The following is a 26,798-nucleotide window of genomic DNA, read 5'->3' as shown; positions in this document are numbered from 1 at the left end:
CAAGATCGTTCAATGCCGCCTACACCACTGCCCAGCAGCTACCCTCGATCACATGGGGTTTGTGACTGCACATAAGTAAAAAGGATTTATGGATCACTGGTGCACGCACACATGTGTGTATGAGTGTGTCTGGTGGGGCAGGGGTGAACTCGAATGAAAGATGATGGGGCGGACCGACTGGGGAGAATGAGTTCTCTCTGGAGTTTTAGGAAATCTATGTTGGCTTAAAATAATGGGAAATTATTTGAGAAAAAGATTGATTCTAATCATTTCCTGTAAATTCTGTGAGTGAACTGGTAAGAATAACTCCTAAGTTTGGTTTTCATGACCATACTAGGGATTTTTCAGAGTCTGGTATTATAATTATGTTAATAAAAGTAGAGGTAAAGTTTTAAAATAAAGTTACCAAAGCACATAATGATTCTAGATTTGCGCATGCTGGAGGAGAATTTATGTGAAGTGTTTCAACCCTTCTGGAGCACCTTAATGGAAGCAAAAGCATTTTTGGGTCCCTTACTTTGAAAACAGAAGACTTAGGAAACTACAGGTTGCTACTGTGATGGAAAACGATAGGAAAAAAAAAAGAAATAATGGAAAAAATAGAGCTGAGTAGAAACTGCCTTGGACTACAACCGTAAGGACTGCGTACTGTCATCAAAGCGGAAAATGAATGAATGACCACTACACGGCAACTCCCAAATCTTCAGTCCAGAGCTGAGCTTCAAGCTCCACCCTGGACATCTGTACCTGGATTTCCTATAGGTGTCTTCAACCCAACTCTATCAAACCGAACCCATAATCCTCACCCACACTGTTCATGTCATCCTGTGTTCCCGGGTTAACAGTGCCACAACCCATTCACTGTTCAAATCCAGGACCTGGACACACCCTTTTTCCTCCCGCGCCATTCACCCCTGCTGGTCACCAACCTGTCCCCACCTCGCTCTCATAGGCTTCCTTTGGAGTGCTCATCTTTTCCCTGGACCCTTCTCTGGGCTTCCCTGGCCTCAGCCTTATCCCTGCTCAGGACTCCCACGATAGCTCTGTCAAAAGGATCTTTCTAAAGAACAAACCTATTGCCATTTCCTCTGGAAAATCCCTCAGGGGCTCCCCCCTGACTGCAGAAGGGCTCAGGGCTTGAGTTCCCACAGCTGGCAGACCCCCCTTGACTTGACCTGTGCACCCTGCCTGCCACATCTGTGCACAGGCCATGGGTAACCCTGCCTCCGTCCCCGAACGCTGGCACCTGCTGCACCCGCATGTGTTTTCTCCCGCGGGAAGCGCTTTTCACTGAATGTGCCTGACTAGTCCGCCTCATCGTTTGGGATCCGTCTGAAGAGTAACCCATTCAATGCGTGAGGTCCTCCCGCAGCCCCCCACCCTGCCCTGGTGCCGAACCACTTCACAAGCAGGAGCACCCTGCCTCTTCCGCTTCTACGTTGACAAGGGCTTCTTTGCTCGAATACAACACTTACAGCACTCCCTGGTCCTCCTTACTAGAACTCAAGCCCCTCGAGGACGGGGCTGTTATTCCTCCCTGCAGCCTCCTCCTCTCCAGCATTAACATATTTCCTAGCATGCAACAGGAGCCTAATATGTTATTTTTTTTTTTAATGACCAGATGAAGCTGATGGTGAAAACAAAGTTCCTTTAAAATTGTCTGAGCTCCCAGAACCATACAAGTTTCTGTGTGGTTAAAATAAAGGTTAATTTTGCAGCTGAGTACTGTCAATATATGAATGTATGGTGACCGGTTTTCCATTTTCTCCCCTAGAATTTTTTAATCTAAATTTGCGTTGTGTCTTTGAGGCATTTTTCAAATAAAGGGACAAGAATGAAGTAAGAGAATGAGAAGATCGGTCAATTTAGCAACTGTTAACTGGTTTGGTAGGGCCGTGGGCACAACAGGCTAAAACAGGGTTTACAGCATCAGTGGAACCTCATTTTCCCTCCTACCAGACACCTGTGGCCAATTCCTCAGCTGCTGGGCATATCTGGTCTTTAAGAAGAATGACACAATTCCTCAGACGGGGGAGGCTCAGGTCAAGATCTTCCCTTAACCTCCTGCACCAGGCTTGAGACATACAAGCTATTTGATAAATGTCAACCAAACGAATCAAGGCACCTAAAGAGATTAGTAGTGAGCATTCTCTCTTCTGAAATTAAATCTATCAGATGGTTGAAATTATTAATCTTGAAAGTGTTTAACTTCTGAAGGATTTATGAAGTGAAAAATAAATAACCTAATTATTTCAAAGAGAAGGGCATTGCTGTCTTTGTCATTCAGAGGGCAGCCCACCTGCCCCAGCGATGCTGGAAGACAGGATGACTCTGAATAACTCCCAAGGTGACCGCTTTCACAGTAAAAGGGCATATGAAGGATGACCTGGTTTCTGTTCTGTGATGGCAAAATGAGATGCTGAATTTTGCTAGAAATCAGATGTGGGAAAACTGTTTGGAAAGCGAGGTGCATTCGGCAGGTGGAGAAATTCCTAAATGTCACCACTGGGTAATTCAACCCATTTTGGAGTGTCCCTATCGGTCTGAAAAAGCCTCTTAAGAAGAGGTGTTCTGCAGTTTTCATAAACTGGATTTTGGGGAAAAGGCGTATGAATAGAACTCTGTTTCACTGACAGGCACTCCTTTATCACCTTCCATCAAGTAAACCTTTGCAAATTAGGAGAAATGGCAGAAATGTTGTATTACCAGCTAATGAGGTTCTCATAACCAGATCTTTCTCTTACATCGTTTCTGGTCCAATTTATACCATGTTCAGTTAAGAGAACCTTTCAGTATGGGTAAGCAAAGGCGAATCTTAATCTCTGGAAAGAGGAGCCTCCGTGTGCTCTCTATTCTAGCAAGAGAAATGACGAATGCCGCACTTGCAGGGTCTGGTGGACTGATTCGGATTAAGGAACTGCCCTCTCTGCCTCCCTGGCTGCAGGTGCTGCTGCTTCTCAGGGCAAATTCTTTCCCCTTTCTGACCAAGGACATCAACTTCCTGACAACGTCACCATGGACCTCCCATGAACCCACTTCAAGTCACCATTTTCCAAAACATCTACTACGTATTATCTTAGTTCCATGCACGCCGCTAGAAACACCGCCTATGATTTTATTTCTAACATACACTAGGATGGCTCTTTGCAACAGTGTTGCCCTTGTCTTTGGGACCTTGCAGTACCTTAGGAACATTTCTAAAGTTTTTTTCAGGTTGATCCGAAGATCACCAGCCAGGACATGGCCACAGTGGTGTGTTAAATGCTCTGTGTGGAGCAGGTCAAGGTTGCATTACTAGATGAGACTTTGTTTTAATAAAATCATTATTCTTTATACCTATCTTTGAAAATCAAAGTTATAAGGTACCAAAAACCTAAAAAAACCAAAAATCAAACACCTGTGTTTTGTTTTTAATTGGCAAAAGGAATATGAACTCCCTACTCCTTTAACAAATTATGGTTAAGAAAATGATAAACAGCATATTAAGGAAACACACCTATTTTAAAGCATTTATGGTGGCAATTTTATGCTCACTGTAAAATTCTGGAAAGCAGGTAAACATTACTTCTACTGGTTGAAGACAAAACTAGGACTCTGTACTTCGACATAATCTAATTTAAACCAAAGGGTAGCCTGTACCCCTAAATACACTGAGGACTTCTACTTTTGGTTCAATTCTGAATTGTTGGGCTTCTTGCTTAATTCAATTTATAATAACCCCTGAGCCTCCGTTCCAGGAAATGAAGGTCTGTGTACAATGTACTTGATTGCTTAGTAACGCCTGGAAGCGGCACTAAGCCTAAGAGAGAGTGACAAGCCCCATCTTCGTGGCCAGACTTCCCAGCAATTGGCTCATCAACGAATCGACATGATGAGCGCAGACAATGTGAGGCTGGGGGAACCTGGTGTCAAATGACAACACAGAGCAGAAGACTACCAACCTGCATGCATGATCTGAACTTCAAATCTATTCAAAGACTTCTTTTCAGAAGTTGTAAGGTATATATAAATATGGAGAATGTGTCACTTCCAGAAAGACAATAAACTACTGGCTAAAAAAGCAAACCCTTATTAGTTTAACTTTTAGTTGAAATGAGAAACCACACATCTTTTCATAGGTGCTAGAGCAAATGCCTACAGCAAATATACTACAATTTCGAGAAAAGGGCTGCGGATATATTAGTGTGCTGGGTGCAAGGAAACACGCTATGAATAGAAAATAAGTCAGAATGGGCACCTCGCCCTGACACCCGCGGAGGCAGCGTTTAAAACACCCATAAGCTGCGTCAAGCGTTGCGCACGCACTGATTTTGGGCTCCGTCGTCACTTCTAATCTTATTTTCTATTACCAGAGTGTATTTATTAAAAGCGCAAAAGTCAAGGGGTCACCAACCAAAAGAGAGTTCTTAAATTAAAAAAAAAAAAGTTAATAGGTCACAAGATCAAAATGGGTAAAAGCTTGACGGGCCACTTCCCAGCAAACTTGGGGGGAAAGCACAGTACCGTGCGAGGGCCCTGATTCTCTGGCATCACTGTGTCCACATAACACCTGGCTGCCTAGACAAAGAGTAAACAACAAAGCTTTCACTCTCCCATTTGAAACAGCCTCCCCCTCCCTTTACCTGCAATCCCTGTGCGTCCACACCAGTGCCTACTTACTGTGGTCAATATAAAACGTTCGGCCATCCACGTGAATTCTTTCTTCCCAGCCAGGCTGGTGTCAGGGAAAAAGAGAGAATACAAACAATGAGTGAGCCCAGCCAAAATCCAAGGCAAAATTAAAACACTCTAGGACTCTTCCTCTTTCCCCCTCGGGTACGTTTTGACATTAGGAATGAACTGCAAGCATTTCCAGTTAGCCCTTGACAACATCTAGAACTTGAATCACGAGTTCCACAATCTTGGATGCGTTCACTGCATGACAGGAAACAGGGGTTGCTATTTCAAAGGTTTCACAGGGAAACTTCAGCATACCATGGGACAGTTGCACTGGGGTTGAATACCTCACTGAATTCGGTATTTACTGAGGACCAAAGGGAGGAGGAGGGAAAGATGAAAATGTTAGAGCAGCTGCTTTGTTCAGGTCATTGCTGGTTGAGGAATCTAACCCGTGCACTCCTCTGTCACGCAAACTTGGGAACCAAAGAGACTTGGGTACTTTTTTTCAAGAGAGGGCTGATATGCGCTCATCATCTGAACTGTGCCTACCTGCTGTTTGAAACTCAGGAACCTACCGGGTTCACTCCCTTTCCAAACTCACTCTCCAGACACATTCTAGACTCTCTTCTTCTAAAGCCAGGAACCAAGCAGATTTGGAGAGTGAGGGATGTTTGTATAACCTAATGAATAAAGATTGAACCCTAACCCTCCTAGCCTCAAATTTTGCCATAATACACCACACGCCAGGCAACAGAAAAGGTTCTTATGCTTGGGAAAAACAACCAAAAAATTTCCAGTGCCCTTCCACTTAAAAACAGTCTTATAGTTCCACCCCTCCCCTCCCCTCCCCTCCCCCCATAATGCTTTTCTTTTAATGGGGGCATGTCGAGGAGGGTGTGTGTTGAAAATTTCATTCAAAATCCAATTTGGAGTACATAGCTCAATCCCATTCAGGTTCCCAAAGAGAACAAATTGATTAAAAAATTAGATTTATAAGCTGTCATCAACCAGGAAGGAAAACTTACAATATCTGCAGGCTAAATGACTTACATAAACTTTCTGTGGTTTCCTGTGCCTTTTTCTCCCACCGTTTTTAATATTTTTGCTCCTATTGACTAAGTCAGCATTATGGGTGGAACTTGGTGGCTGCTACGTTACAAAACAAACGTGTGCTGCTTAAATGATCACCTGTGAAGAATGCCTCTCACATCCTAGTTACGCGGTCTACCTTCTACCGGCAGCTGGCAATTCAGAAGCCTCTTTCATACATACTGGCTGTTGGATGAATTGTCTGTATTAGAATTCAGTCATATACCCAATTCTGTGAAGAAATTATAGGCCAATGGAGCCCCAAAAGTCTGGAGAAATTGTCACAGGGCCTCTCCATCAACACTAGGCAAAGGAATGAATAAACATTTTCAGACTTGCCCAGGTGTCTCCAGTGTACTCACAGGAAGAGGGCCAAGGTCATTGGGGTTTAAAGGTGCCTTTGACCGCATGTGTACTGGAAATTTCAGGCGTGGATCTTCCTGCAAGAAAAATGTAAAAGGCAGAAGGTATTAGGAGTGACCGACAGTGTGCTGTTACTGGCTCCTCCCCTTGGGGAGCTGCGTGCTCCAAGGCAACCAGGGGGCACGTGCATGGAGCCTCGCTCCCGCGTGCACAGGGGGATGGGAGGGTCCCATCTTTGAACAGGAGGCCTGGCTGACCATCTCTCAAAAAAGTCCACTCTTCCTCCTTGTCCTTGGTGAAAGAAGGAGAGTAAGACTATTGAAATAAAAGGTTAATCGTTTTCCTAAGACGGTGAAGGTGAAGAGAAAGAGGGTTCCGGCAGTAATGTTACTATGGAAACCGGAATAAAGGGAGCCTGCCAGGAGGAGGCCCTACTCCACGGAAGAGGGAGTGAAGCCCTAGTGTGTCAACCTCCCGCTGGATCCGGAGCTCTGGGGTGGGGTAGCTGGCCTCACAGTTAGGAAAAGCCTCTCTATCAGCGCTTGAGTTCCCTGCTCCTCCTTCCCACTCTTTCCTGAATGGAAGCAGAGAATCTGAATCTGGACTGACTGGCAAGCGACGTGCCATCCCATAGCGTTTGCTTCTTCACCAGTCTCATCCCTGCTCTACAGCTTTACTGAGATTCTTGAGTTTTGCAGATTTGATTCTCACGTGAGGGTCTTAATATGTAAAAGTTGGCCAAAGATTTTTCTTAAGGGATTTGCTTCTAAAGATACCACAGAGAACCAACAAAATTGAAATAAGTAGTCTGACATCTGCGGTCACGCTTTCTAATTGACAAAGTACAGTCAGACTCATAATGACCTTGCAACCTCGCTGCTAGGGGGTTGGGCACATGATCGCCATTTCTTGATATGAGGAAAGAGTTTCAGGAAGAATGAGAACTCGCCCAGAGGTTCTGACCCACAGTCTGGGAGCTGCCTCTCACTGCTGTGGACCCAGCGAAAACGCAAGGTAACTAAAAGAGTGCATATTTTAAACTCAAAAGGTTTGAAAACAAGTGATAAAACTCAGAATAATAAAATGTCAATCAAATAAGCCCCAAATTTAAAAAATCCTTTAAAAATAACCCTTTATTTCAATTTCAGCCTTTATTACTGTCAAATGAGTAAAAGATTTTCTGCCTTGGTGTTTTCCCAAGTCAACCGGAAAATGAAATAATTGGTACAGACCTTGAAAAATAATAAAATTTACTCTGTTACTAATGGGAAAGGGGTTTCCTTTGGGGGTGATGAACATGTTCTAAAATGGATTATAGTGATGGCTGCTCATCTCTGTTCACTATTTGTCAAAAACCATTCAATTGTATATTTTAAATAGGTGAACTGTTTGGTATGTGAATCACATTTCAATAAAGCTGTAAAAAGTTATTTTTTCCAAGTCAACAGTTTAAACCATTAGTATTACTGGATTATAACAAAGTGACAGATTTTTGAAATTGGCAAAAATAAAAAATCACAAAATATAAAATTAATTTTGCTTTCTGTTAGCCAGAGCAAACTTGTAATTGGCAGAATTAATCATGTTAGTGGTTTATGATTGATATTGACCGTGAACCTCACTCATACGCTTTTAAAAAACAATAAGTAAAGGCATAAAATAGGTCCAGTATTCTGTAGTATATTGGAACACATACAGTATAAACAGATATACTAAACAGACTTAGGATTTAGAAAGTTCGAACAGCTGATATTCTGAGAAACATGTGTGATGGGTTAACTGTGATGGAGGAAGCACAGAACTCCACAATAGCTACCCGCTCACGGCAGATTCTGAGCCAGGCTAGAGTCACAACCACAGGGGACCCTGCGGAACACAGCCCCTGACTATCAGGTGTGGAGAAAGCCCAAAAAGACAGGGGCTGCCGATGCCACGTGCAAGGCCAGCCATGTCTTGGAATCACGTATGTAAGCTACTATGAAAGGCAACCAGCTATTTTGGTTAAAAGCTGGTGATTTAAAAGGGGGGGGGGAACCCTGAAATTAAAGTATCAGTGAATAGAAGCTGAGGGTGAGGGGAGCATAAAGCATAAAATAAACCCAATTTCGCAGGTCTGCTATGCCGGCCTTGCATGCAAACCCAGAATTTATAGAATATGAGGGCTACAGAGCCTTAGGAGTCACGTTATTTCATTATACCAACGAAAACAAAATAATGGCGGCAGCTGCAATCTCTCAGTTTCTGAAGCCTAAGTCTAGAGGCACACTGAACTCCCCTGCCCCCCTGAACAACCAAGGAAGCAGGCACCCCTAAGCTGATGGCGCAGGTGGAGGGCGGCCTAGGCCCCAGTGAGTGATGACCACCTTAGGGATGCCAAGAGTTGGGACACTAATGAGGTCTCAAATGATATGACTATGAATGAATAAAATACGAAGAAACACATTTGACCGTTTCTCCCTTTCCTCAGCACAGTTAAGAACACCCACTATTTCACAATTATTCTAATATTTCCCAGTTACTTCCCTCCACACAGTTGAAAGAGGTTTTAAACAGAACGCAAAGAGCAACATCTTTTTAAAAACCAAATAGGGTTCTTAGCAGAGTTACACCACACACACACACACACACACACACACTTGTGTAGACAGCAAAGGAATGCTCGCTGGTCAGAAAAACAGCGCTCCCACTCCATCCTGGGAGAAACCAACAGCCATGTCCAGGCTACCATGAGTTCACCAGTTCGGAACAGGTAGAGGACAGACCTGAAACTTCACCAAGGCATACTCTTTCTTGCTGCAAAGACAAGTCACTGCTTTGTCCTGCAGAAGACACAAACATACTCTTACATACACGGAGGAATGGACAAATCGAAGGCCTCCTGTCACCTCTCCTCAGTCACCTGGTGGCCTCTGGTAGGCATCTGTGGCCCGCTGGAGCCCGCAGGCTGGCGGGGGCAGGGGCACTGTTTCCATTACTCTCCTCCCACACCACCAGCTTTTCCTCCTTGTTCACTCTATGGCTCCAACCTAAGAAAAGCTATGCTGGCCTTTCATTTGTTCTCTCTTTTAAAAAATGAAGCAAAGCCCAAACCAACTCAAAATAGATTTTAAGCTGAACAGTATCCTTACAGTTCCCTCTACCCCTCCATCTTTTGTCCAAATCAACAGGCAACTCAGAGCCTGCCTTTGACAGTAAGAATTCCGCACGGGCCTTTGTTTAGAAGGAGAGACAGCAGCTGGCGCAGCCTGATTAAGAGTCTGATTATGAAGGGGAGTAACCGGGGGAATTTCCAGTTGTCACCTTAAGGGTTTTCAACACTGGCAGCGGCAACAAAATGTTGTTTTAACAAATTAAAATTTTACATCAGTAAATCAGTCAACAACAAGCATCTGGGTAGAGAGGGACAACTGGAAATTCAACCCGGGGTTCATTCAGCCACGATGCAGGCAATAAAGCACACTTGGTGCTGTTTACCATAAAATCTGCCCAGCTGCAGCTACTCTGCAGTTGTGGCGTGGACGGCTGTGAAAGGTTAGGGGAATCTGATTACTAAGCTAGTTCAAATGACTAAAATCATAGCTTATGTTGGCAAGCCACAGTGGCTCCATACACTAATCCATCGACTTTGATACTATTTGCCCCCTATTTCTGGAGCTCCCATTTCTGGCTGAGGATTTGTGGAAATGGGTACTCTAGTAGGACAGCCACACATTCTACATCAACGAGGAAAAAAGGACTTAAAAACCAATCTTGCCCTGGCTGGGTGGCTCAGCTGGTTGGAGCATCATCCCACACACCAAAAGGTTGTGGGTTTGATTCCAAGTCAGGGCACATACCTGGGTTGCAGGTTTGATCCCTGATTGGGGTGCATCTGGGAGGCAACCAATTGATATTTCTCTCTCCCATCAATGTTTTTCTCTTTCTCTCCCTTCCTCTCTAAAATCGGTAACAACAACAACAAAAGAGCATAGCCTTGGGTGAGCATTAAAACAAAACAAAACAATCTCCCTTAGCATATTTTCCCCAAAGCTGCCTATCTCTTACTCTCGTCTCGGCCACAAACCTGTAATATTATTTTCAGACTCACAGGTGAGTCAAACAAAGCTAATGTGTCATTATATGCCTTAGAGGTAGTTATGAGTTTAATGAATATCACCAGGATCTAAAAGATAAATAAATTCTCTTGGCAGGCAACTACCTCACTTTAAAATAGGAACAACTTTTGGATTGGTTCTCACTACCGGGTGTCTGCCAGTATGAGATAGCATTTTTGGTTATCACTATGGTGGGGGGGTGGGGAGAAATGGTGGTTATTCAGTGGCAGGAACCAAGGGTGTTGGGTGTCCTGCAATAAGTCACAGTCATAGTCACAGTCCTCCCCCAAATGCGGAGAGTGTCCTCACGGGGACGTGTTACATCATGACCCCTCCATAGGGTTCGAGAGAGAGCTGTCCAAGCTGCCTAGTCCAATTCTCAAGGGACTGATTAACAGCACACCCTGTGCGAGTATAAAGGCCATTTTGGTCAGGCCTCTCATTAACACCATACTGCTGATCTGTCAACTGGACACACTCGGAGTCTCCACTGGAAGTGGGAGTCGAAAGCATGTGTTCACTGCTGGTAGAAGACCGGAGAGCTAGGGGCCAACGGCAATACCAGCACTCAGCCAGCTTTCCCATCCCACCAGTTCTGCGCAAGCAGCAAGGATGCTAGAAGGACTGAGTGAAACTGTGTACCCAGGCCATTGGTTGGGAACATAAGGGACAGGAAGAAAAACAAACCTCCCGCAGCATCAGAAATAGTCAGAAACAAGAGAACCAACTGAGTTCAATCGTAGGCCTGTGGGTTATATAGTAGGAAAAAACCACCGACCCTTAAAAAAAACTGTATGCTACATTACATAAGGTACCACTGATTCAGCTCAAAAATGAACTTACAGGGGAATATAAAATATGTCCATTCACTTTCATTTAAAGATTTTATTTGTTTTTAGATGGGAAGGGAGGGATAAAGAGAGGGACAGAAACATCGATGTGTGGTTGCCTCTCACATGCCTCCTACTGGGGACCTGGCCTGCAACCCAGGCAGGTGCCCTGACTGGGAAACGGACCTGCGACCCTTCGCTTCGCAGGCTGGCACTCAATCCACTGAGCCACACCAGGCAGGGCAGTCCATTCACTTTTAATGAATCCCATCTTGTCCAAGTTAATACAACACAGAGGTTCTTTCTAATGTGCAACTCAGGGGCATGGGGAAGGGCAGTGTGAGAAGAAAAGTCAAGTTTGACAAAATGTTCACAAAGAAGAGCTATCAAGTTTCCAAGCAAAGCCCTTCAGTATGTCTCTTCCTCCCCAATTAAAGGTGTGAAATGTAGCCCAGACACATGAAATACTAATCGGAGGTGAACAGTACAAACGGAAGGGCCAAACCAAACACCGATGAGCCACGTTAATAAAAATGCAAAAAGAAACTGGCAAAGGAAAATTAGTTTTCAAAAGACTGGAATTCCTATTACACTATCATGAGATGTGAAACAGTAACATCAACATCCTAGCGACACGGAGCCCTGCTTCCCCCCACCCCCCAAGCACGATGAACTGTCGGAACGCTAGTGTTCCAGGAGTGCTGCGGAGAAAAGGCAGCCAACCTGGGGCCGACCCCTGGCCCTTGCCCTGCGCCCGCACGCCCCCCAATCCCACAGCCCACACGGGCAGACTCCTGATGCAGGCCGAGCAAACCCTCTGCAGACGAGCTTCGGTGTCGGTGACGGCTCTCTACGAGAACCATGAGCACGGAGTGAGGACACGAAGGAAGGAGTGAAGACCAGACCTCACGATGCAACCGGGGCCGGGCAGAAGCGGCGACCTTACCCATGTCGTAGTCTTTGTGTTATGGTCAATGAAGAAGGGCCGGCCGTTCGGCGCGATCCTCATCTCCCAGCCGGGGGGCAGGAAGCTCTGTGTGACTTTGTGTTGTGGTTTGGGGGAGTTGTAAGGAGATGGCTGTGGGGACTGTGGATTGGAAAGGGTATCTTTCACAGCCCGGCGTATGGGAGAGTCCTTGGCACCCTGAGGAATAATAATGAGCATTAGAACGCTTCGCATGGCGCTGCTGCAGATGTGTCACAGGGCACCCGGGCATCGCGGATGCTCCTCTTTGGAGAGGGACAAGGGGGTGGCTGCTAGAAAACCTGTTTCTGTCATTTACTTACTTTTCAATCACTCTCAAGTTTTTCTGCTGGTTAACACATGGCATTAATTAAACCGCCATCCTTTGATAGCTCCTGGACATGTAATGAAAATATTGTTCTCTACTGGGAATTATGGATGCAGATTTTACAGAGGGTGGAGAACAATGGGCCTCTGCTCTTAATGAGCTCACACTCCAATGAAGAATGGGTTGGTAATTTGCAGAGAACAAAAAGAAACCCCTGTATCATCGAAGACAACCACCCATGACATTCTATCACAGTTGGGAAGGGGGCTAGCATCCATTCCCTTTTATCAGCATCTCAAGCCCAGGGCCCAGAGAATCCCACCGCCATCTCTAGGACCCAGTCAAGTTCAGAACTTGAATGTTTACGCTCTGGCTTCTCTAAGTCTCTGACACAGTGATGTTAAGGGATGGCACCGAAACCACACAGACAGGAGAGAGCACACGCAGATGCCCAGCGATGACTTAGAGACGCAGATGTGCATCAGAAACACGTGTGCCCACGCAATGACAGACCCTCCAGTCGAAAGGAAAAGAAATGATCAAAGCCACAGCTATGATTTAAAACTCAATATAAACATTGGTACTTGAAAAAGTTGTTATGCATGTCTAATGAGGTAACAGGCAAGAAGGAGCGAAACACAACAAGAATGGAGAGAGTTCTGAAAAGAGGGGCCCACACGTCCAGCATGAGCCACCACAGCCTCAGCCAGGTGAGAATGAGAATCAGGCGAGAGTCCAGGGGTTGCGAGCGGGGAGGAACAGAGAAGCATGCAGTCATGTTGCATGAGGATACCCTTCACCACGAACACACTGAGTGACCAGACAGGAAGGTGGCTGCAGAACTGCCGTTCAAGGGAAGAGAGAAGAGAGAATGAGAAGTCGCAGGATAGACGTGACCCCAGTTAGATGAGGGGCCTGCTCACCTCCAGTGGGGCAGATAAAGTTACTGTTGGCGAGCTGAGGCTACGAGGCCGGCGGATCTGAGGCTCGATTAGGTGGTTGTTACTGTTGGCGGATCCAGAGGCACCATCTTCTGCGAGCTACGTTGGAGGCAAAAACAAGTTAGCTTCACATGAGGATCTCCTGTGTGTGTATGTGTGTGTGTGTGTGTGTGTCTGCTTGGGAGTGTGGCCCCAAACAACAACACGGCCAGCGGTAATGAGAGGTCTGGCCTATTAAAAGCATGGAGGAAATGATTAAACATAATAATGGGGGCTGGTGAGGAAACATTCAGGGGAAACATATCAAGGGAAATAAAAATGAATCACTTGCCCATGAAAATGAGCCTCGGGAAAAAGAAGGAGGGGTGGAGAGACACTACATATTGTCACAGGCTCTTACTTTGAAACTATCTTTCATGTGACATTTAAAAATATATATCTAGGGACAGACTATTTGGGGACCAAATTCTTCCTTAGGTATATGTTACACTTAAACAAAGGCATTTGCTTTGTGGGGGAAAAAATTTCTAAGACACAGGTTCTCAGGACAATACATAGACGTCAGCATCAAGGAGCTCGTGTACGTTTTGGCCCTGAATGCCTGCCACCGTGAGCTGTCGGCGATCTGCATACCTGCATGATAGGCCGCGTCCAGGTTGTGGTTCGATTGTTATGATTGACATAGTATGTGCGTCCCTTAGCATCTTTTCTCTCCTCCCAGCCCGAAGGTAGGCCCGGCGTGGTATGTACATAGGCCACTGATGGCTGTTTGTGTAAGAAATCATCATTATTTTATGCATTTGCTTTCTGATCAGTTTCATCAAGTAATGTACACCCAGAGAACTATTTTTTTTCTACACAAAGTTAATTTTACTGGTACCCAAAACATTAGTGTCTGGAAAACAGCAGATTTCCAGTACCTTCCAATGTACCCAATGCACTCCGACATGAACCCTACAGGGTCCAAAACCTTACAACACTCAGTTCTAACGCCAGTAAGTCTTAAATACAAAGGTTGTTGTGCACGAGGTGAGGAAAGAGAAAAGCATTATCTGTTTTAGATACAACATTTTACTGTCAGACTATGTCGAGCTTAAAGGTATTTCAAATGGTCAAATGCCAGTCTCTGTGAAGGAATGCTCTGGAATGTTCTTCCCTCAATATAGCTGCTGCAGGGATACTCTCCTAGCTTATTCCTGAAATCTTCATCAGCTTACTGCCTTTGCATTATGTCTTTTACAGGAAGCCTGCATTCACACCAGAAGCCTATAATCAAGAAGACCCATCAGAACACCCCCAACTGGCCCAGCTCAGGAAGCCACCTGGCAACGTGAGGTCAGAATTCCCAAAACCCTGAGAACTGAGGCTGTATTTACCCTGTCTGCACATGTGGGGTTTGTATCTTTACAGGGTAAAGGAAGCATAAGCAGTTTCTGGGGTCAGAGACATGTCCAGGATAGAGTGACTATGTTTAGATAGTCCAAGTTAGATCAAAAAAGGATTCCTGAGACACTTTTGCTCGTAAGCAGCATTCGGGGTGGAGAACTCTGGAATACCAAGGAGCTTTCAGGGACTCAAGAAGGCAATGGGATGGACATCTGAGGTCAGTGCTGTCTCAGGAGGAATTCCTGGATTGTATGGGTGCCGCATATCAGACCTGTATCTCGGAAAGGGGTGCCACTCTAAGGGTGGGGGACTAGGAAACAAGAAGCTGACCATGGCTAGCAAGGCTCCCAGGAGAACGTAACAGCAGCAAGAGGCCAAACATTACGTGAGGTCCAAAGGAAGCCACTTCTTTCTGGGTACCCCCTTCCCTAATCAGGGTCCTCTCACCCTCCAGATGTTTTCCGAACTGTTGTTTTCTTGATACTAGGCTGAGGATGTACTGAGTTGGCCAAAAAGTCCGTCAATAGTTTTTTCCATAGGATGGCTCTAGTGGCACTTAGTTGTCTTTAACTTCATTTGAAATAATTTTGTTAGATTGCATTGTGACAGCTATCATATTAGCATGTGTGAAAAAGACTCATCAAAGTTGGTGAATTTTTGTGCAGCCATTTTAATATTGAAGATGGAAGAAAATATGTAGCATTTTCGACGTACTATGCTTTATTATTTCAAGGAAGGTAAAAATGCAACTGAAATGCAAAAAAAGATTTGTGCGGTGTATGCAGAAGGTGCTGTGACTGATCAAATGAGTCAAAAGTGGTTTGCGAAGTTTCTTGATACTGTTGACATTTTGGCCAAATAATTCTTTGCCTTATGCATTGGAAGATGTTTAGCAGCACCTCTGGCTCCTACCCATTAGAAGCCAATAGTGGGAGATAGCCAACATACTCAAAATATCCAAATCAATAGTTATCGGTAAAATAAAAAATGTGTCTTATTTCATGGAGAAAATATAACAGACTTTTTGGCCAACCCAATAACTCTCTTAGCCCAGCTCCTGCCTGGGTTTATCCCATCTTATGTGTTCTCTACTGACAATGTGCCCTGGCAGAGAGGGTCCCATCAGAGGGTCCCCTGTCTACTGCAGGGCTCTGGATTAGCATGATCAAGGATGCTACCATGTGACTTGGGGACTTCAGTTAATGAGGCTCGATATTCTACTTCATGAGCTCAACAGCACATTCCAGAGAAAAACTGAGGCCATGGCAGCTGCCTCAGTGGTTATTTCTGAAACATGTGTAACAGGCAAGGCAAGATTATTTGCAAAAGAACCTTCTGCTAAAACTGTAGCAACTACTTTCTCGACATTTTTCCAGATAAAGGCCCGAAGGCCCCATACTGGTTAACTCCAAGTCTCTGACCACACGGCATCCTGGATCTAGATGCAGGGGTTCAACAAGTGCAGAAGAAACACCAACTCGCAGGCCTGATCCTTCCGGGAGTATTTGAGACAGATGAATTCGTCTACAGCCTGAAGCTCTTTCCTCCCTCCTCCTCTAGCTGTGGCACCAACAGAAAAGAGCTATTGCCAGCCTACTTTTTATCTGGGCACTACAAGAAATGACTCTGCCAAACCAAGTTAGAACCAAGTTGTACTCCAAGTGAGCGTCAATTAGTCTGTGTGGCGAAGTACGAGCGAGCAAGCTGTGACCTGCTATTGTTTACAGGACGACCAAAAACGCTCTGGCTAAATGAAGTCCTAAATGGAACTGGCTGCTTTTCTGGCTCCTTGTAGAGTTATTTTTTGGGAGAGGCAATTAGATAGGCCCTTAGAAAACTCTGTTCTGGAAACCTTAAGGATAGATTTACAGTTAAAGCATCTCTGGAAAGGATATTTATGAGGAGCCTGATAAACTAAAATAGCTTGGCTGAGTCGTGCATAATCTCAGAATGGAGTTCTAAAGCTGCGTGACTTCCAGCACAGGATTCCAGCAACCAGTTTATTTTCATAGGCCCAGTTAATAGGACTAATCAGATCATGGAAAATTAGGAGTATGGTAGAGAACACTGGATATGATTAAAACGTTCATTTTACCGTTCTCCTGAGAACTGAATTGGTAACCCATAATATAGTTCCTTTTATGTGAGACGGTGTCATTAAAATGTTTCTTTATAGATTTCTTTGCACACGACCATGGAGAACAACCTGTACTGATGGTTCCACTTGTGTCTCAAAACACTGCCGCCCACCACACTCAGGAGGGAGGGGCAGGGCTCCGCTTCCACAGACAAAGCACGGGAGGGGCCGCCCTGGGGCCACGGCCAGGTTCCTACTGCCTGTGTGTGTGTGTGTGTGTGTGTACATGTGTACTGGTGGGCATTCCAGTCCTACCTTCAGAAACAAGCTAATTCGTCAAGAGACAGGTTAAAGCTGCTAGTGAGCTTCAGTTAACATCTCACAGCCTTTCGTCTGAATAGGCTATTGTGTTTCATAACAACAGCCATTGCACAGCCATAACAGCTTCACAGGGGCTCCATTTCTTTCATGAAAATGAAGAACTCAATTACGTTTACCCTAAAAAAGCTCCCACATGCTCTGACAGGTGATGATCGTTTGGCATGATCACAGGTGCTCCGAGACTCGCTCGGACCCCGCCATCCGAGTCTCCTTGGTTAATTTTAGGGTCTCTGCAGCACAGGCCAGAGGACTGTGCTGTCCCCTCTCCATTTATCTCTGAGACAGCCTGCGCTCAGCCAGCTGGGCAGTGTACTGATTCGTGGTGAATGAAAGGGCTGTGTCCTGCAGGTGAGAACTGGCATTTGTTACACTATAGCAATAAAAGCACTGACTGCCAAGGACAGAGAGATGTGCCAGGACGGTGAGTGGAACATGGTGTGAGGGACCAAACGAGCGGGGTGGGGGGCTGAGTGCTCATCGGCGTGGGGGAATTGTATAAACTGGTGCATTTGCACTGAATATTACATAATTATTAACGTGTCCCAGAGGAATGACCGTAAGTGAAAAATACCAAATTGCTAAGTAATATGTACATGAGATCCCAGTTTTCTGTGTGTGTGTGTGTGTGTGTGTGTGAGAGAGAGAGAGGAGAACACAGCTGCTGTGTAAGAGTGTACACTCCAGCGTGGGGCTGACACAGACAGGGACAGCAGAAGGAGTAAGAGAGAGGTACCATGGTAGGAGACGGAACTGGAAAAGAGAAAGTACAGGGTGTGAGGGAGAGTGACTGTGAAGAAGAAACAGATGTGATTCTTTCAGACCTGCTGGCACCTGGAATGTGGCCATAAAATAAGATGGCTCGCACAGCCCAAAGATGACCAGGTGCACAGGGAGCATGAGAGCAGGCAAAACATTTAGGAACTACCCCTACGGCCCAGGCCTTAAAAGCAAAAGAGGAAACCAAACTCACATTTTGGATGTATTGGTGGGGGAGGGGAGAGTCCCGGCAAGAAGAAGGGTGTAGAGCAAAGGCCACAGGGATCTCGTTCAGGGGGTCACTCTGTCCTGCTAGGAAGCTCTCACCATGGAGCCCAGCCCTCTCATGACCTGTCTGTCCTGTCACTTAACACCACAGCTACCACAGCACTCCAATGGGGACAGCAGGTTCCAAGGCCAATAAAATGCAAAAGTGGATGAAAGACGATGCTCGTTAGCACCAAATCCTACTAAATTTATCTCATGAAGTGATCCGTCTACCTTGCAGCTCCACTGCCGCAGGAATTTCTAGTGCAAAGTCGGAAACGTGCTGGCTCATTTGGCAGTTCGTGACTTCTGCCGGAGACTGGGCCTGCCCCACCCAACACAGGGCTTTCACATAAACCACTGTGGCCCAGTAGCCTAAATGAGGCTGACTTTTGCGGATGGGCAATTTGACTTGTCTGTGTACAAGACTAAGCATTAAATTCTAACCATATAGCTAAATTTTTCCTTTAAATCATCAACATCCTGCAGAAAATTAGCACTTGTATAGGTATTTAAAGGTATATAACAATATCAAATACGTGGCTTAGACAAACACCGTTTTTTTTTTCTCGACCTTTCAAATTTCATAAATGTTTTCCCCCCTCCCAGAAAGTATGTGAACACTTGTTCATTCCTGTGAGGACAGTCCCTGGGCAGTGTTCAGCAGAAGAAGTTCAAGATCCTCATACAGAAAACTGAGCCCAGCGTTTAAAACGTGGCAGGAAAAATGCACCAGAGAGACCTCTCTGCCTGCGCACAACCGAAAATCTGCTTGTACAATTGCACGCGGTTCCTGCGGCTTCCCTGGTTCCCTTCCGACCCAATTAATTTACCCAATGGTCAAACGAAGCGTACTTAACCAAAGCTTAACAGTGTTCCTAATAAAACTGTACAAGACTAAAAATGGTTCCGTTTTACCCAGCACCTTCAAACCATGTGGAAGTGAGAGGTTTGAAAGAAAAACTGTGTGCATCTCTGTAGCACAAGAAAAGCTGATGTCATCCAAAAGCAAGAAGAAACAAAGAGCATATTCACCATTGTACAAATATTAAAATCAACCCGCAGTTTTGCCCTTAAAGTCTGCAAGGGTAGCATTACCGTTGGCTCCTCACCACCCGTGACAGTTGACGAGCGCGCTCTCCTAGCTGGGGCACTGGGCTGTTAAATGATAATTCACGTCAGTGAGATGCACTTAGGGAGACCACCTGATGCTGAATGATTCAGGAATCACTGCTGTGTCGCAGCCACTAAGCAGGTGACATGAATCAGAACCCTTGAAAAGCCACCCAGGCCAAGGAAAGCTGAGCACTCACTGATGACCAGGAGAAAACAAAAGGATCCCCATCAACCTCCCACCAGAGAAGCCTGGGGGGGGGGGCGGGCCTTCATGTGGGTGCACAATAAAGCGATGCTCTGAATAATAATAATGTGAGAGGTCTTATGGGGGGGGGAAGAAAACCACTATGGTTTTGCACCCACTGTTAAATAATTAGCAGGTTCTTTAATCTGTCAAACTTAAATTTCGAGTAAGAGGCCCCTGGTGATCAGTGAGTTTACAGCATCACAGAGCACAAGGAAAGAAGGAGGACCCATCAGTTTCCAGGAAAATGAGCTCTTTGGCAAATAAAATTGACATGGATTTTGAAAGGAGAGAAGATGCCATTGATTCAGCAAGGAGAGTCACAGAACCCTTAGGCTGAGGCCCCACCAGTCCATCAGAGCTCATTGTTGTTTTGGGGGGAAGCCTGGACTGAAACCATCCCAGAAAGGAAGCTCCTCATCAACCAGCGCATCTGACACCAAGGCACCAAGGCACCAAGGAACCTATTACTGCGACTACTCACTTGACCAGTGTACTCATTAACTCATTCTGTAAACTAAAAGACTAAAACCTAGGCAAAAATATCCTTCTGAGTGGTGCAACAGAGACTACGGCAGGGAAGACACTGTGATTTCAAAATCTGTCAGTGCACATTTTCCCCGTCACCCAGAATACGGTATTAGTGCTAAAAGTGATGGAGGATTTGTAGTCGTAAAAATACTGGCTAGGGTCAAACATCAAACTGAACATGCTAAAACAGTGTCTTTTCTCCCCCCAAAGAAGAAACAAATTTACATAACATTTCTTATTTTTAATGTGTATACCAAGCATCTCCCAAGGCACTCTGGTCTGCCTTTGAATGGACACATTCACTTTTCTATACGGCCATTACTAAACACCCACCACTCTTCCATATTTGCTGCTAGTTATAAAAACTGTGGGAGAGTGGGAACAAACTATAGCAAATTCTTTAGTCAGTAGAGCTGCCTTTAAACAGAGGCACAGAGGCTGCGTGGGGTTAAGAGTTTAGGCCATTAGTCAGAGAAAGCCATAGTTGCCCCCAACCCAGAAGAGTTCTTCCTGTTCAAAGGGATTCACTATGTTCTCAAAATACAGGTCACTGGAGCACAGCTTAAGTTAATTAAAAAAAAGTCTGAACACATGTTTTTAGTTAAGTCATTTAAGTCAAGTAAACACAATGTTAATTGGCATACATTTGGCCGAAAAACTAAGCAATAAAGTTTTTACCATTTTTGAGACTTTGGTGGCGAAAACAACTCTTTCTTTTGGCAATCCACCCTCCTTGGGCAGTTTGCTGGGAAATGTGAATGTCACATTTATACAGTGAATGGATTTGCACAGGAAAAACTCTTCCTCAGTAGCCCCGATGATTTAAAATCAAAGTTGAAAGAGCCACAGAGGACGGGAAAGGAGGGGTTACCGGTGGTAGATGAGCCTGCTCTGCGACCACCTCGGTGACACTGCACGACCTCAGCCTCGAGGAGGGCTCCCTCTGCTGGAGGGGAGAAAAGGACATGCGCATCAAGGAAACATTCATAGAAAAACAAGTTTCATTGGCTTAAAAAATATACCACACCATCCTATTCACCGCTCGACAATAATGGGAGGTAAGTAAATGAAACATCATTCTCTCAGAGCAATGAGAGCAATCCTTTCGAGTCTCGATTCTGCAATTTTCATTCTCAGTGCTCTGAACAGACTGCAGTTTGGCTGGTCCTTAGTGATTATAAGGAACAGCAGAAGTAAGAGAACAAGGACAAAACATTAAAGGGGACACTGCAGGGTTGCTTTAAACTGGAAATAGGAAGCTGGAAGTCTTATAATCTGCTTTGGCATGCAACTTCTAGGTAAATCCTAGCGTGATAGGAGTAGATGAAGGGTATTGATTTATGTTGTTAAACAACTATTGACTATTATTATCATGAACAAAGAACCAATTGGACTCTATTCCAGAGAAACCCAAGTATAATCTTGTGCTACTTCTGAAGGGTCAGGTATTTCCAATTTTAGCTTCTTAATGGAGTGGAAGTTGTACAGATAAGGAATGAGGAAAAACAGTGAGGTTAACCTCAGAAATCTAATGTGTAATGTATAATGTTTCTCTCACTTGTTTGCATTCATCTATGCAGCTTAAAAAGAAAAACAAAACCCTAACGGATCCAGTCAGAGAGCACAGCAGGTGAGACACACAAAGCCAGGGGTCTAATGACAAGTAAAATGGGAGAAGGCCAAAGAAAGACTCTGGGACAGTGACAGGGGTGGGGGACTACTGGCATCTTCTGCCCTTGTCATGAAGGGTTCGTTCTTTAGAACGAGTTCACGCTCTTGCTCTGGAATGGAGCGACCCTGAGCCAAACTAGAGAAGAGTCCCATAGGCTCCTCTCTCTTAGGCACCCTTATGTAATAGTTAAGCCAGACTCAACATGCTCTTAAAACAATTCTGACAGTAGCACTTGGATGTTAGAGATATTTTATACAGCTTTGATGAGGAAATGCAGGAGCTCCTTATGCAAATAATTAAGAGATGCTAACAATGTTAATGCTGAAGAATACTATGATTTTTTCACTTGGCAGACCAAAGGTGTATAATTGCCAAAACTACTACAGTACTTGCTTCCTTTTATAGGTTTTAAATACATGGCTTCATTGCTTATATTGTTTCCACAGCAACAGTTTTACCAATTCAAATGTCTCATTTATGCAAACTTTTCTTCCTGCCCCCTTTAGTACTAAATTTTCATCTCAGTGGTTATTTCTCTTTCTGAAAAAACATTCATAGAACTTTAATCTAAAACTACATTAACTAGGTAATCACTGCAACTCACACAGTATGGGCCAATGGTGCCTTTTTAAATAAAAGTATGGTAACTGAAGGAGTAACAATTGTGTGAGCATTTACTTGCTTTTCCATGTTATGCAGAGCTTCTGCCCACTTACATGTGATGTGACTGTGACAATGACATTTTTCTAGGATGCCATTTTCAGGGACATCACTACCGTCTTCACAACAGAATGTCTTGAAGTTCAATTTCTCAAGAAACTGAGGCTGCCTTTGTTCTTAATTTAATGCATTGCGTAAGCAGCAATTTTCTATGGGTGTTTTCTGTACAGCTTTGTATTGTCAAACACAGAGGGTCTTCATAGCTGATTCTGTTGCTTCTCATCGGGGTTGAGCTCCACCTGAAGCTTCTAGAAAGTGTGCCTAATTGTTGAGAACCCAAAGTCAAATGCTACCACTGAGGTCAGTATCCCAATGCCACAGCCCTTGTCAAAGACTAGTTTTCTGGGGCTTGGGAGGTGTCTTTTATCTCCCATCCTAACTTTGTCTTGGACGAGTCACTTACAGACTCTACGTTCATCTGTGAAATGAAAATGATAGCTATGCATAGTGTTACTTAAGAGGATCGATTAGGAGGTCCAACGTCTCCTATGTCCCAATGAAAAATGCCACCTTTTGTGACAAAAGTACTACGTATGAGCCTTTGACTGGGAGAAGAAATGCCACAAGGTTAAAGTTGGCAATTACAGAAGTCAGGAACTCTTACTATTCTCTTGCATTCTTTTCCAATCAAGAAAGATGCTCACCTACTTGGGTTAATTTAGGTACAGCTCTGCTTCTGCTAGGTTAGAAGGAACTTTGGAAAAGGTCAGTTATCTGGGAGCTGGAAGACCCTTGGCCATTATTTTCATATAAGACTCTCTTAAAGCAACAAAAAATGATAAAATATTTGCTTAACTTCTCAAACAGGACGATTACTTACAATCAAAGAACCAAACTGCTCCCCGTTGGAGTCTGGAGTGATCTGAAGTCTCCGGCTCAGTTCCTCGGACAGCTCTTGAGGGCTGGTCCGAGAGCCTGGGGAGGAGGGGGGTGGGGGCAGTGCCAGACTGAGGGAGTCTCCAGTGATAGTCACTTCTTCCGAAATGGTCTCCCAAGGCTATTAGGGAAGAAGACGCTGAGTTAAATGCTGGGAATGAGGAATCCTTCCCTCCCCTCCCCAGTAGTAACCATTATCATAACTATAATTAACATTTACTGAGCACTTAGGAGGCAGCCAACCTTCTTAAGCATCATGACAAAGATATGACTACTGCCCTAATTAACAGATGAGGAAACTGAGGCACAGAGGGTGACCTGGCCAAGGTAACAGTGGTAGGAAGTGGCAGGACCAGGTCTCGAACCGAGGAAGCCTGGTTCTAGGAGCTGTCCTCTTAATCACTTTATAGTCCCAGCTCTCTGAGCTGTGACTTCCTTCTACCACTTGTCACTGAATGCATGGGTTAAAGAAATAATCTCAGGAACTCATCGATGCTTCCCATGGGTCTTCTTGTACTCTAACTGCCGAGGACTCGCACCGAGAACAGCGGGGATGCTATAATCTGTAATTAAACAGGGTGTAAAGTACCCTTCAGTAAATTTTTTAGGGAATCATTAATTTTGCTTTTCCAATTTTGATCACTGGAGCATTTTGTAAATGATCTTCCTAACACAATATCTTTCACGGATTTCTAGTAAGTACGCAGAGTTGTTAAGGCAGCATGGAAATTATGATAATTGTCCATTTGTTCTTCAATTCATAACTTTCCCCTCCAGGAATTTACCATAAACATTTCAGAAGAAAATTATAAACATTTCTATTCACCCACATTTGTATTTGCCTGGTAATACATTTCTTTTGTGATGTCAAATTATTCAGTAAAAGCTTGTTTGTAGTACCCAAAGGTTACAGGGCTCACGTGCCCAGATAGGATAACCATGTAGCCATTTAATAAGATGTGGTTAGACTCTGGGGAAAAAATTAGAGAGGGAGAAAAACACTAAGATGCCCATACAAAAAATAATGTCATTCCCTTTTGTAAAGATATAGATACTTCTTCATCAAACGTGACTCTTATAAGCACTTTCTAAATTCCTATTCCGATGGCTGTCAGTTAGCTATGAGGCCACGAGCTTCATTTTCTAGCTCGCCCTTATGGGGAGAAGAAGTCACAACACAGAAGCAAGCTGGGGACAAGGAAGGTGGAGGTGCAGAGTCGGGGGGAACGGGATGTGGTACCTCATTGTCTCCGCCTTCCGATTGCTCGGGCTCCAAGTCCTCGCTGATGTGGCGGCGGGAGCGGAAACGCCGGTGCGCGGCCTCCTGGTTGATCTGCCTGATGTTGCTGTCCGCCTCGGAGGACGCGTCCCTGAGGGCGAGGGGATGGAGACAGGAGACCGGTGTTGATTAGCAGAACTTTGATAAGAGCCCAGGGCTCGCCAGGGGCCTTACACCTCCAGTGCCAGCGCTCTGATGTTCAACACACTGACAATGAGACTTCTACCACCGTGTTTTGGCCAAAGTACAGTTCTAGCTTCACTTCCATCACACAAATACAGCTTTTAAATGCATCCATCACAACGTTTGGGTGTCTTTCAGGCACACACATCAAAACGTACTGTTGCAGTTGAGAAAGAGGAGCAGTCAAGGCTCCAGTGATGTCGGGCCTCTCTAAGGAGAGGTGTCAGGTGTGACCCTTCCAGGAGTCTAGCCATGACGAGGTAGCACCTTCTGGTCGTGAACAAGGGACCACAGTGTGCCCAGTGCAAATTCAAAGCTGGGGTCTGGAGGGAAGGGCTCCTTACTCTACACACATTTTTTCGGCTCCTGTGGATCTCCTTCGGACAGAATCTCAGACTCAGGACCCTGTGTTTCTCCCTGATCAACTACTTTCACACATTCAAACATCAGGCACTAACTTCCCAAATCATCTGGGGTTTGAAGAATACTGATACTTCATACTCTATTTTTGTTGTTGTTGTTGTTCATACAAGTAACTCTTTTAGTTCAGGATCTGAAAACATTGATTCTCTTTTGAAAACTTTTGCAGTAAATTACAGGCCATCATCACCCTTTGGGAGAAATACTACTTGGAGGCTTCTAGAGTAGAAGTTTAAATGTCAAAACGTTTTTCAGAGAAAACTCACAAAGACTCTTGATAAGACACTATATATCCAATTCATAAAAAGTGGTGTCACAAGTTAATATTTCAAACTATTTGAAAACATTACTTCAGATTAATTGAAATGTAATATTTATTAAGGTGCCTTATTACAGGTTTTTTCTAAAACATAGGTTTTAAACATTCTAACACAGTTTCGAACTAATGAATAACTACATCCCAATACAGAGCCTGTTGGGCCCCTGAACAGTGACTGATTTGCGACTAGCAGCCCTGTATGCAAATAAACAGGTGAGTCTCCTGCCAGTTTCTGAGATAAAGTACTTCCAACAGACGTCTTTATATTATTAACTTTACCGGTAAAGGGGGTAGTACAAAGGTTAGCTTTCATTTAATTCATATTAGAATGATAATTCTTTATTATGAAATTCTGAAATAATGAAGTTTTACTGTATCTGCACACCCAATACACAAACTTCTGAACTCAAATGGAAAGACATATCCTGCATATTTTAGAGCAGTACTGAAGTAGTCTAAAAACAGTATACCAAATAGAGATACCTTGAGAAAACAGACAATTATGGCCATATAGAAAAGAATTAAAATCAAGGAATATACAAGTATACTAAAAAAAATGTCTAAAACCACAAAAATGAAATGATAAAAAATGACACTATTGGGTGTGTTAGGAAATGTAGTGTTGTCATTTGTGATTTTTATGTTGTTGCATTCATTTCTATATGGCGTTGATTTCTTAAGCACACAATAATTATAAAAAGTAAATATAAGGTATTATCAAACTCACAAAAATTAGGAGATCAGAATGATCAGAATACCTTCATAATCTACGCAAAATATTTCAGTAATGTCTAAGAAGGCCAAGGAAACTTTACATTATCCTGTTTTGCTTTTTATTAAGGATGAAAGCAATATCACTTATAATGACTTGCTTTACTTAAAAATATTTTATACATGAAGAGTTTCATTGAAATTTTAAATCGTCACTTGAAATATCAGTCTTCATTTATTCAATGCTGAGTGACTAGTGTTTGCACGCTGGCTGTGTGCCGGGTCTAACACACACTTGAATTGTTACAGGGATGCCCGAGAGATTGAAAAAAATAAGGTTTTTATATTACTATGTCTGCATTTTATATCTCTCAGAGGCATACAAAATCGCATTATTTTGGAAGAACTAATTGGTTTTTTTTTTAAGGGGCATTTAAAATCAATTATGCCAATCGTCCTTACCCGACATGCTCAAATAACGAGTAATCTGGGTGAACCAGAAACAATGAAATCGCAAAAAGCAGCAGGATACGTCTGATTTTGAAATTCCACACATGGGCTTTTTTTATATGGTTTTTAGTGATAAAATGAA

At 44.1% G+C, this 26,798-nt stretch overlaps 1 protein-coding gene across 10 annotated transcripts in view; it reads right to left on the bottom strand.

Moving 5' to 3' along the window:
• NEDD4L (NEDD4 like E3 ubiquitin protein ligase) overlaps positions 1–26,798 on the bottom strand; it is a 292,637-nt gene that overhangs the window by 35,270 nt on the left and 230,569 nt on the right. For 5 of the 10 annotated variants that reach the window (XM_024580553.3, XM_071219554.1, XM_024580556.3 and 2 more), the window contains 9 exons: positions 24,535–24,664; positions 23,239–23,415; positions 20,898–20,972; positions 19,234–19,293; positions 13,902–14,033; positions 13,251–13,367; positions 11,982–12,179; positions 6,111–6,188; positions 4,660–4,714 (listed from right to left, as the gene is read on the bottom strand). In XM_024580553.3, the coding sequence (XP_024436321.1) occupies positions 4,660–4,714; positions 6,111–6,188; positions 11,982–12,179; positions 13,251–13,367; positions 13,902–14,033; positions 19,234–19,293; positions 20,898–20,972; positions 23,239–23,415; positions 24,535–24,664 (1,022 nt within the window). The remainder of the gene's footprint in view (positions 1–4,659; positions 4,715–6,110; positions 6,189–11,981; positions 12,180–13,250; positions 13,368–13,901; positions 14,034–19,233; positions 19,294–20,897; positions 20,973–23,238; positions 23,416–24,534; positions 24,665–26,798) is intronic. The other 5 variants (XM_045187633.2, XM_053912330.2, XM_053912329.2 and 2 more) reach the window with 4 other exon arrangements.

This window comes from Desmodus rotundus, chromosome 10, assembly GCF_022682495.2.
Source record: "Desmodus rotundus isolate HL8 chromosome 10, HLdesRot8A.1, whole genome shotgun sequence".
Classification (NCBI taxonomy): Eukaryota; Metazoa; Chordata; class Mammalia; order Chiroptera; family Phyllostomidae; genus Desmodus; species Desmodus rotundus.
This window is presented reverse-complemented; position numbering and strand designations above follow the sequence as displayed.